The 11,859-nt window shown below is 53.7% G+C and overlaps 1 protein-coding gene across 1 annotated transcript in view; it reads right to left on the bottom strand.

The window, feature by feature from the left end:
- Nucleotides 1-2,336: 2,336 nt before the first annotated feature.
- Nucleotides 2,337-11,859, bottom strand: part of VWA5B1 (von Willebrand factor A domain containing 5B1) — a 39,666-nt gene continuing 30,143 nt past the window's right edge. The window contains exons 16-20 of the mRNA XM_069477419.1: nt 10,592-10,729; nt 8,096-8,209; nt 4,956-5,025; nt 4,338-4,455; nt 2,337-2,831 (exon numbers count right to left, since the gene is read on the bottom strand). Of these exons, the coding sequence (XP_069333520.1) occupies nt 2,337-2,831; nt 4,338-4,455; nt 4,956-5,025; nt 8,096-8,209; nt 10,592-10,729 (935 nt within the window). The remainder of the gene's footprint in view (nt 2,832-4,337; nt 4,456-4,955; nt 5,026-8,095; nt 8,210-10,591; nt 10,730-11,859) is intronic.

Genomic DNA, 11,859 nt, shown 5'->3' with positions numbered 1-11,859 from the left:
CTAGAGAAGGGGGTGGCATGCCTGTCACTCTGCTGGGTTTCTCAGTTACTCCTCCAGGCATCTTGTAGCACTGGTTCCACACTGGGCAGGGGCTGGAGCACCTCAAACCCTGGCTGGTCATTGTCTACACCAAGGTCTGGAGACCCAGGATCAGGTTTATGTTGGGGCTGGGGGGGTGGAAGGCCCAGTCCACCCTGGTTATATAGAGGAGGAAAAAGGCCCAGAACGCACACACTCGTTCAAGGTCACACAGGGAACTACAGCAAATTCGTGTTCACTAAGAGGGCAACATCTCAGCGGCAGAGAATCTGGGACTGTCAGAGCAGCAGGAAGCCCGAGCTCCAGTGCACCCAGGAGGGGAAGCCACTTGTCCACACTAGATTCAGGGCTGACACCTGAGTCCAGACATTCCAACCTGCCACCTGACACTTTCCATTAGTAGTGGGCCAGGAAGTGGATGCCACCTCCCTCCCTCCTTCCCCTGAAGCTGGGACTGCTGCCTGCATAGCTACAGAAGGGTTTTTGGTGGCCGAGAGGGGAGGTCTGCAGGAGGTGACAAAGTTCCACTCACACCTCCTTGAAGCCTTGAGCAAGACAACCTTGGTCCCCTTTGGTGGCATTGAGCCAACTCCCCTGACTGGCATCCTGCCCTGCTGGGGAGGTGGTGGCCACAGTGTCAGAGATGGTCTGTCTAGGTCCCTCCTGGGAGCGTGAGTCTGAAGCAGAACCAGCCAGTGAGCACGCGACTTTATCCTAAGTCTCAAAAGGGCTGCAGGGAGAACTTGCTGGGAGATCGCGCAGCGCAGCAGGAGGGCTGGCCGAGGGGTGTGGGGCAGGGCATTGCAGCCTGCTGGGGCTGCCTTTTCCTCCTTCACACCCGGTGGGCTTTCTGCTGGAGCCCCCTCCCTCCCTCCCACCCCTGCCGATGACTGGACATTCCTTGAGTCTTCACGAAGCTGGGACTTGGAGCCCACAGGGCCCTGACGGGCTGTTTGATAAGTTGAGCTCTCAAGGTGTTCCCAAAGAGGAGCCTCACACCAGGGCCATGGGACCTGGGAGAGCAATTGGGTGAGGAGAGGGCAAGGCCTTGGGGAGAGAGGGGGTTACAGGCTGCACAGATTCAGCCTGGGGTCTCAAGCTGGCGGGTTCCTTGGTGAGGTCCAGACCCACCTCCAGGGGAGTCCGCCAGGCAGAGGATACTGGGCAGTTTGACACCAGCCATGAGGGAATCTGAGGCCGGAGCCCTCCAGTCCCCATGTGGGGACACATGGTAGGCCTGAGGGAGGGAAGCCTGGGGGCTCCTACTTTGAAGCTTTGAGATTCTTTCATTTCACTAAACAAATCCTGCCTCTAGCCAAAGCCACTGTCCCCAGATGCATTGTAGCCAAGTGCGGTTCTCCTCTCTCCTCCTACACTGGCGTGGCGGGAGGCCCCATCCTGGGATGCCGTGAACTTGGAGATGCCTCCCTTGCTCCTCAGTGCAAGGGGTGGAGTTGGCTTTACGCAATCCCTGAAAAGTGTGTAAATTATTTATGGTGTCGCTGGTTTCTTCACTGACATCTGTGACCACATCTATTCTTTTCAGACTATTTTTTGCACAGACTGTCGCTTAAAGCTAACACTTCAGCCCGCAAGGTGCTGCCCTGGGCCTGCCCACCACCTCTTCGCAGATAGGAAGCCACACGTGACCTGCGAACTAACACTAGACGGTACCGAGGGAGCTTCTTAGCTGAAAGAAAGGCCCCTGAGTGAATCTTTTGTAAAGTGTTGGGAGAGAAAGTTGTCCAGTTGGCTTTCAAGTGGGACTTGGGGGTCCCAGACTGTCACCCTGGAGACAAGAGCCTATCCCACAATGCAACTGACTAGGTGGTCTCTCCAAGCCGAGATTGGAGCTTGTGTGTCTGGCACTTGTAGTGGCCGCATTCTCTCATCACCCTTTTATTTCAGGGGCTGTCGCTGTTCCTACTGTGTGCCCACATGCTCCACCTCCAGAGAGGACTCAGGATCAAACTGGATCTTCTCTTGCCAAGCCCGGGGACTGCCTGAACGTCTGGGCAGAAAGGAACCTTTGAACCTTGAGATCCAGTCCGACTCCCTCATCTCGCCTTCTTGTTTTATAGAGGAGGAAACTGAGGCCCAGAAAGGGCAGGGACTGGCCTAGGGTTGCACAGCAAGGTGGTAGCGGAGTGGGGATTGCACTCAGGCCTCCTGACTGCCAGTCCACGGCTCTTTCTAGCAACTGATATATTGGCTACAGCTTCAAAATTCTCCCCACCGGCCTGAAATGGCCCCGCCTGTCCCTCTCCTTCCCTGGCCCCCAGCCTCCCCGCCCCCTCCTACACGTAATTCGGGTTGTAGCAGAGCACATCGAACTCGAGGTTCTCCTCCCAGTGCCGCAGGAGCACGAACAGCTGGCGGGCGGCGGCCTTGAGCGTGCCCCGGGTGCGGCCCTCGGGCACCTCCTGCTGCTCCAGCCACGAGTTGGCCTTGGCAGCCACCAGCTCCCACTCAGTGAAGTAGGAGGCCGAGCTGTGCTCCAGCCACGCCAGCCCCACCACCGTGGCCCACAGCTTCCCCGTGTGCTCCACCGCCGCCCTCGGCTCCAGGTCGGCCGGGGGCTCCGAGGAGAAGCTGTCACGGGAGGGGTGCCGAGACGAGGGGCTGCTGCACAGCTGGGGGCTCGGGGTCTTAGACCCGGACTGGCGGGCAGGGAGGGACGCTCGGTGGCAGGTGAAGGGCGAGGTCCACTTGAGCTTCTCCATGGGGATGTGGGTGGCCTCGCAGAAGGCTTGGTTGAGCAGGAAGGCTCCGGAGGCCAGCTGCAGAGACACCTGTGTGTGGGGAAGCCCCTCAGTGGGCTTCAAACGTGTTAGCCCCTGGGCCCCGGGCCACGCGCCGTCTGCGTCCACACAGCCCACCCCACCCCGGCTGCCCGGGGCACTTGGGGGTGCCCGGGCCAACGGAGCATCCCCGTCTTTATCCCACAAGCACCTCAGACTGACCGCTCTCCAAGCCCATGTCAGTGTCTTCACTCCAAACCTGCCTGGGCAGGTGGGCCTGGCTCAGCCACAGGGACTGTCCCCTGCCATGCAGTGGAGTCGGGCAGCTCTCCTCCCTCTTCCTCCCTCACACCCACCGGTTTCCAAGTCCCAGCAGGTCCGCTGTCTACACTGCCCTGCAGACCGCCATTTGCCTCTTCTCTCTCCCCTGTCCCCACGGGACCCATCTGTCCCGCAGGCGGAGGGATCTCTGTAAGGCACGGAGCATGCACCGTGGGGAGGCCCAGATCCATGGCTTCAGCGTCCCTTAGAGTAAGTCCAAAGCGTAATTAATAAAGCCCTACAAGACCCAGCCCCGGTTTGTCCTTGGCTCTTACCCCTCAAATCCATTCTCTGCCTGCCATGCTCTCTCTCTCCTCCATAACTCCTCACCCTCAGGTCTGGGCTTAGCCATGACCTTCTTCAGGAAGTCATGCTTGATGCCACCCTGACCCCACCTCGAGCCTTGGTTAGGTGTCTGCCCCCTGGACTCCTCTGCTGAACCAGACCTCCCTATCACAGCTCCAAGGATTAGAACCACCCGGTTCCTTGTCTGGGTCTCATTAGATGCTAAGCAGCATAAGAGCAGGGACTATATTTGTCTAGTTCAAGGTTGTCTCCCCAGGGTCTAGCACCAGGCCTGACTCAAGAAATAGTTGTTGAGTGAATATACATATAGTGTTCCATTGCCCTGGGTATTTGGAAATTCAGAGTGACATTATGCACTTGGGTACACAGGGACAGGAAATGTACAGTGAAGCTCAAACTGTGTCCCTCCTTCGAGCACCCTGTGTTCCCCAAGACCCGAGGGGCCCCTGATGTCTTCTTTCCTCCTCAGTTCAGACAAGCCCCCTCGTACCTTCCCACCCAGCCACAGCACGCTAGAGCACCTGCAGACCCACGTGCTCAACACGGTGCATGTCCCTGAGGTGTTAATTTTACTCACTTGTGAGTCATCTCAAAGCTTATTTTTATGTACTGAAAAACAGACACACATAGATGGTGGAGTAGAAAGAAAAATTCCCACAAATTTTTAAGGCGAAGACAGCAAATTGCAAGGAGTTTTTGTGATGCGGTGCTGGCTTCTAGCAAAACCCCGGGACCCCTGGTCGGGGAGACACATGCAAACTCCCTCTGCCCTGCCGGCTACTTGGGTGGGAAGCTCTGGGAGCTGCAGAATTCCGGGATCTGAGCTCCTAGACAGGTCTGCTGAGGAGGTGGGGGGGGGGCGGGGATGGCAGGGAGGCCCTGCTGCTTAGTGGGGCAGCAGTGGGGTGGGCCAGGGGCCAGGGCACTCACCAGCGGTATGTAGTCGAAGCTCTGGCTCCCCGACGTGGGCTCTGGAGCTCTGACCGGCGGCTTGCTCAGGAAGCCCTTGGCCGCTTGCGTCAGCAGCCTGGACTTATTGAGCTTCAGCCTGTGCAGGTGGAGTGGGGTGTCCCTGGTCATCCCTCCTCCTAGTGCCCACCCAGAAGCCTCTGCAAGTCAGGGCCAGAAGGCATTCAACAGACGGCCTCCTCCCGACTCCTCATCTGACAGCTGGGGAAACGGAGGCCTGGGGAGAGGGGGAGACACCTGCCCCAAGTCACTCAGCCAGTTAGCAGCAGCCAGGACTAGGAGCAGGTCAGCGCTCGTTCATGCCCCTCTTTTGATACCGTATTCTTGCCCACCCCAATGGTCGGAGAGAGTGCCAACCCTCCCAGGGGCATCTGCACTTGAACAGGGATCAAGGAAGTGTAGGTGGTGATCCCTAAGGGGAAGATGTTAGGCAGTGCGAGACCTGGAAGACAGTGACAGCTCTGGGTAGAGGGGCCTTCTTAGCACCAGTCTAAATGTCAGGCTGGACCTGCCTTTGGCCTTCCAAGAGAGGAACTCCCCCAGGAGAATGAGTGTACCCTCGTGGGAAGTCCCACTTACCTGGAGCCAAAGAGAGTCTCAGAGGCCTTCACGGAAGAAAGGGTATTGGTGGCCAGACTGCGCAGGGGACCTGGAGAGCCACAGAAGGACAGAGTTGAGGCTTGACAGGTGATCCTATCCCGCTGCTCACTACCCAGCTGGAGAAATAGAGGCCTAGAGAGGGGCAGGGGCCTGAGAGACCCCAGAGACCCAAGCCAACCATTAGGGTGCGGGGCTGTTTCTGTCTTGGGTAGTATGGGGAGGGGTGAAATATATGCGTCCACGTGTAAAAAACTGGCCTCCAAGTTTCCTTGGTGGGTGGCCCCTGGCATCTTCTGGGAGATTTCTTGTGAGGCAGGCAGTGACAGCCCACATCAACCCCCTTGCTCCCAAATGGGGACATTGAGTTGACTTCCCCAGCACATTGCTGGAGGACCCTGGGCAGAGTGGGTGGTAGAGTCGTCCCTCAGCTGGAATCGGGAGGCCTGACTCCAGGCCCATCTCTCTCACCGACATGCTGTATAACCTTGCAAGTCACGTCACCTATTAAAGCCTCAGTTTCCTCATCGTTATTTATTTTTTTAAAAAATTGTTTTGTTAGAGATGGGGTGTTGCTCTGTTGTCCAGGCTGGAGTGCAGTGGTGCAATTATAGCTCACTGCAACCTCAAACTCCTGGGCTCAAGTGATCCTCCTGCCTCAGCCTCCCAAGTAACTGGGATTACAGGCGTGCACCACCACACCCGGCTAGATTTTTTATTTTATTTTTTGTAGAGACAGGGGTCTCGCTATATTGCCCAGGCTGGTCTCAAATTCCTGGCCTCAAGCGATCCTTCTGTGTCAGCCTCTCAAAATGCCTCACCTTTAAATTGGGGGTACTCATCTCACATAGGGCTGTTCTGAGGAATCAACGCAGTCCTGAGGACTTGCTGGTGCCAGGACACTCTCCTGACCCAGGACCAATCACAACCGCCATCCTGATTAAGGAGAGGCAGCGCCCACTGCCCACTCACCTTTGGGACCAGTGGGCTTCTCCCGGCGGAGGGGCGTGGTCTCATTCGAGGGCACAGTGGAGCCCGTCTCCACATCTAGGACAGAGGAGCCAGTGAGCCACGACCTCTCCCGGCCCTCCCGTCCTCGCCTCCTGTCCCCAGGGACAGCGCTGCTCTAGTTCACAGTGCCTGGGGGGCGGGGCGGGGCTGGGGGAGCAAAGTCAGGGTTGCCGCCCCGGCTAGGATGGCTTTCGTCTTTCCAAGATATAACCACTGCCCCCCTATGAGGTCAGACACGCTTGGGTTCAAATCCTGATTCCCACACTGGCCAGCCGTGGGGCCTTGGCAAAGTCACTTCATAAATTCTGATGCAAATTGGGGATCGTGGAACCCATCTCACAGTGTTGCTGTAAGGAATAAATTTAACCCTGAGCTACAGACAGGCAGGGGGACAGGAGCAGTCAGAGGCCCGAGGGTGGGGGTTGGGGGGGGTCAGGATTGGGGGAGGCGTGGGCATCTCCTCACCAGGTGTGTGCCTCACTGGGGAGGGGCTCATGCTAGCTCTCCAGGAGGCACCAGAATACAGCACTGACTTGTCAGAGGGCTCTGAGCCTCAGTTACCCCATCTGTAAAATGGGGATAATAATCACATGTTCTTTGTTCAGAGCTCATAACCGAGGTGATTATTTTTATGACCACTCTTCCACGGGCTAGAGAGTGACAGAGCGATCTACTATAAGGGGGTAGTCCCAATCCTAGAAAAAGCTTTATGTGCCAGTATGTTCAGCAAAGCCCCTGCCTCCTGCCACGAGACCGTTAGCTCTGTGAGGGCAACATGGGGCTCCACGTGTTGCCGCAGCACCCGGCACGAGAGTCCCCGAATGACTGATGACTGGCTGAGGCAACCACAAGGCAGATAGGAGGGTGGCTAACCTCGTGGACTCTGGGCCAAACACGTCTGGGTTCAAACCTTGGCTCTACCATGTATCAGCTGTGTGACCTTGAGTAAATCACTTAACCTCTCTGAGTGTCCTCATCTCTTAATGGGGGGAATGACAGGAACTCTCTCAAGATGGTTGTGATGAGTCACAGATAATTAAAACAGTGCCCAGCATATGGAAAACTCTCCGTGTTGGTCACTGTCTTCCTCAGGGTAGAATGAGTGCTTAGAAGTCAGAGACATGGGCATGATCGGAGGACAACTGAAAGGAAGGGGTCTGTGATGTGATGGAAGCCGTGGGCCACCAAGAGCTAAGGTGCAGAGAGGGAAAGGGTAGACCGGGAATTTCCTGTTCACTGGAAGCTCAGCTTGGCTCAGGGGTAGAACCGGTTCCCCTTCTTGAGCTAAAGGGATCAAGAAGTTGGCAGAATCCTTAATTCTGAAGACTCCTCTGCTTCTTCACCCGCTCACACAGTGTTCTTGTTTCCTAACCCATCAACGTCTGTGAGCAGATTCTAGTACCTCGGGTAACAAATGCTACGGTCTGGGTAGCTGGGCTAGTAGCCAGGCGGGACCCTGATGTCTGTCCTCACCATGCACAGCAGAAGGCAGAAGATCCTCACTGTGCATGCGAGGGCACCAAGGAAGGGGTTAGGACCAGTGCAGCAGTTAGGCTGTCTTTAGAGACAGAACGACACACATCTACGCAGGACACACAGGGTTAAAGCCACCCTGTGAAGGAGTGCAAGGTCAGGCTCTCCAAGGAGCCACGCTGCAGGCACAGTGAAATCAGGAGGCTCGAAGGAAGCTGTTGGGATTCCTGAAAGAAACAGATGGCGGGACCCAAACAGATGGAACTGCCTCTTTGCTCTTCGATTTTTTCCTTATTAGGTTTCCTGGCAGTTGGTGCCTGGGAGGACTCAGAGGCTGGAGGCAGGGGACAGCCACTAGGGTCAGGGACCTTGAAAGGGGAGAGATGGGGGAGGATGTCGCCGGGGAGGCGGAGCTGCTCTCTGGCAGAGAGAGAGCTGTGTCAGCGGTGGTGTGCTGGGGCCACCCCGAGCCGCTCTTCTGCAGGCCTGGCTGTGCCCTGGCCCTGCCCAAGTCCAGAGCGCAGACTCAGAGAGAGGCCTCCGGGGCCTCGGACGTGAGGGTGCCACAATGCCAGGGGCCCAGGCTTCTCAACATGCTCTTACTTAGGGGTGGCTCTTACTTAGGGTCTGAAATTTGCCATCGCCAGCTGCCGAGTCTTCTCTGAGCATGATCTGGGACCGTCCGAAGCCAGCAGAGGCGTCCCTCCACTGTCGGGTCAGGGCCCGGGAGCTGATGGTCCGCAGTACAGCACCTTCATGCAGGACAAGCAGGAGGTGCAGGTGGGTACAAATGTGCCAGTCCTCCCCTCTTCCCCAAGGCTGGCAGGACTGATTCTGGCTTCAGTCTTTCCAAAAGGCAGGAAGGTATTTTCCAAAGGCAGGAAGCCATTGTGCGAGGTAAGACCATGGGATTTAGAGTCAGAAAGACTGGGGTTCGAGCCCCAGCTGGATGGGGTGCTAACCACTCTGCACTACAGTGTTCTTACCTGCAAAGTGGGGATAATAACACCTACTTTGCCGAGTAGACACTGCTGCTCACAGAATGTTCAGGAAGCAGCAATGGTTTCTAGTTGGTCGAAAGGCTGGTTTTCTCAGAAACACTTTGTTTGCCTTCTTTCTGTCCACTATCTCAGAAACCCATGTCCCAGGCCCCCCTCCGAGAGGGTGGACCCCTGAAGTCCCAGGGTATCACCAACAGGTGGCGGATGGAAGAGAGATGAAGTTACAGCACCGTAAAGTAGGTTTTAGGGAACCCCACTTTCAGAGAACACTAGTTTTTAAGTTGTTCCTTAAAAAAGATAAAGTTCTTTTGGGAAACAAGTTTTGAAGAGCCTGCATACTATAGTCCATTCTCTGAGCATCTTGATGTATATTAACATACTAAAGGCTCTGAGAAGTTCTGCAGTAAAGAAAGCTTTATTTAATCCAGTGGTTCCTAAATGTATTTCCTAATTTGGTATTTTCTATTTTCGTGCTGGATGGCACAGCATGAAACTAGGGTTCTAGTTTCTTGGAACCCACTTGGGAAGGTGCAGATCTAGGTCTTAGGGGGCCTTTGGGGCTTGGGTTAAGATATGGGCAGGTCCTTGACTTCCTAAGCTGTGGCTGCAGGTGTGGGCAGGCGGGTCAGAGATGGGTGGGAGATGGGAGGGACAGCTGTCCTGGCAATGTGAATAAAGAAACCACTCAGTGAGGCAGTGGCCTGGGTAGCGTGGCTGCTGCATTGCCGAAATGACAGCAATTGAGGGAGGTGGGATGGGAAATTGATCATTTCGGGACCACAGGTAAGTAGGAATGAGGAAGGGCACATTTTATTCCCGACATGATTCTATCTGGAGGTCTGCTAAAAAATAAAAAAGGGACCATGAAGGACAGAAAAATGTAATTCAGAAACAAAAAGCTTGAAAGTTCATAAACGTGAACTACAAAATAATTAAAGAAATGGTCCAAGAGAGATTCTTTTCTCACCTATCAGACTGGCAGAGTTGAGAAAGGTAAACAATATTCAGTGTTGGGGAGGATGGATAACCTTTGGGGTGGGCGGGGAGGTTTGATAACGTACATCCCAATTTTATATATGCATATGCTTAACACTGCAATCCTACTTCTGAGAGTTAATTAATCCTGAGGAGATAATCAGACAGACACACAAAGATGTTCTTAGCAGTATAATTTACCGTAACCAAATGGGGAATACACTAAATGTCTAAAGAGGCTAAAAAGGTTGTGATATATCTTTTTTTTTAATTTCATAATATTGGGGGGGGGTACAAATGTTTGGTTACAGAAATTGCTTTTGTACCATTTGAGTCAAAGTTATAAGTGTGCCCATCCCCCAGATAGCGGGCACAGTACCTGTTAGGTGTGGTGATGTATCTAAAAGGCAGTAGGGATGAGTAGGAGAGAACTCATCCTCTGGGGCCAGGACACTGAGATTCAAAGCCTGGCTCTGCTCCTCACTGCTGTGTGACCTCACAAAAGTTACTTAACCCCTTCGTTTCCATCTGCAAAATGGGGGTAATATTAGTGTCTACTTTGCAGAGCTGTTTTGAGGATTAGTTGATTTAAAATATATACAAGATGTTTTGGAACCCTTTCTCACTGGCCATCATGATGACACTGGCTCCCTGCAGTGGAATGGGCTGTGGCTATGAAAATGAGGATGTAGATTTACCTTCATGGGGAGACACTCTCCATACCCATATTTTGTGAAATATAGCACATATTGGTATGGTCCAATTCATGTACAATGATCTGTCTTTCGATTTCTCTACATGTAGGTATCGGTAGAGAGAAGTCTGGAAGGATGTTCACACCAAGGAGGTAAGTAGTACTCATTCCTGGATGGCTGTCAGTTTTATATATTTTATGTCTTTCTATTTTTTGGAATGTTCTACAGTAAGTGCATATCACTGTCCCAGATGGAGAAATACAATAAAGACATTTTCATTGGTGGCAAAAAGGGAGTGGGATGGTTTCACAGCCTCTGCAGAGCACGTGCCCCCACCTCACGGTGACCAGAATGGCCGCTGGGGGCCTTTCTGCTTCTAGGCCCTGCCTTGCACCCTTCCTGCAGGTGTGCGATCCCCCTCCCTCCGTCCCTCAGGAGTGTCCGAGCCACCCACCTGCCTTACCGGAGTTGGGGTACTCCACCACGGTGGGGAGGTACCGGCTCCTGCTCACGTCCACAGGCACGAAGGCTGTGTATTTGCTGATGACGTTGCAGGCCTTGCTGGTGTGCACTGCGTTCACCTGGTAGCGGCGGGTGGGCCCTGTGAAACGAGAAGCTGGGGTCACTGTTTGGACTCAGAAAATCTTCCCTGACATGGACGCTCTGGAAGCTAAAAGGAGGGCTCAACAAGTGGTCCCCAGCTTTGGGATTAAATAAGCCCTTAGAAAAAGGGGTTGCTAGCTTGCTAATTAAAGACATTAAAAAAAAAAAACCACCATCATTTCACATCATCGTTTCACAAAATAAAGGATATTTTAATGTAAAAATATAAGACATTATCTCGGAATAAAAGACAGCTACTTCCCTTAAATAACTGTAGTGTTATTTTAGAAAAACCCACCCACTATGTTTTCTGTATTTTATATTTTAATTTTGCAGATGTCTAATGGGAACCTTGCCCTAGGACTTTGTAGGTCCCCTGACTGGTGGGTGGGGACCACTATCTGACCCATTTAACTGCTGGGAAGATTGAAAATCAGAGAGGGAGGGTGGTGAGCCCAGGGTCACACAGAGAGTTAGTAACAGATCTGAGATGGGGACTCAGGACGGCCTGACCCCAAAGCCCGAGCCCTTTCCACTGAACAGGTGAGTGGCTGGCCGCCTCCAGGGGCCTGGGCGAGGAGCCCAGGACATGAAGGGTGCACAAGCGCTTTGTAGACTAGAAGGTGAGGACCTCGCAGGAAGAACAAAAGTAACACATACAGTACAAAAACGCAAACAGAATATAAACAACATAATGTTATTATATAAATAAAGCATAAGCCTATAACAAAGAAATAACATAACCATTCTCTATTCATATCTCCACTCTCCGAGCTGCTCCAGCAAGAGCCCACCAGTGGCTTTCTCAGTGAAGTCTGCCCCAATTCCTGGGCTAAATTAGCTCCCCCACCATCCCTGTTACACAATCTCTCGGATCCCTGTATTTCTTTTTAACAGCACTTAGGACAAATGCACTCAATTAATTATTTGTGTAATTGATTAATGCTGGCTTCCCTGCTGGTCTGTGTCCAGCACGCATGAGTAAGGAGGACAGGATAGCTTTGTTCACTGGGCCGTGGTGGTGGTGGGGGCATCCACAAGGCCCAGCGCAGGCTTGGCCCCCAGCTGGACCGATAAGTAGAGGGCATTGACCAGTGCCAGGACGGACTGGGGGCGGGGCTCCCTGCG

Source organism: Eulemur rufifrons, chromosome 8 (assembly GCF_041146395.1).
Source record: "Eulemur rufifrons isolate Redbay chromosome 8, OSU_ERuf_1, whole genome shotgun sequence".
NCBI classification, from domain to species: domain Eukaryota; kingdom Metazoa; phylum Chordata; class Mammalia; order Primates; family Lemuridae; genus Eulemur; species Eulemur rufifrons.
The sequence above is the reverse complement of the archived record's forward strand: the minus strand, read 5'-3'. Positions and strand labels throughout refer to the sequence as shown.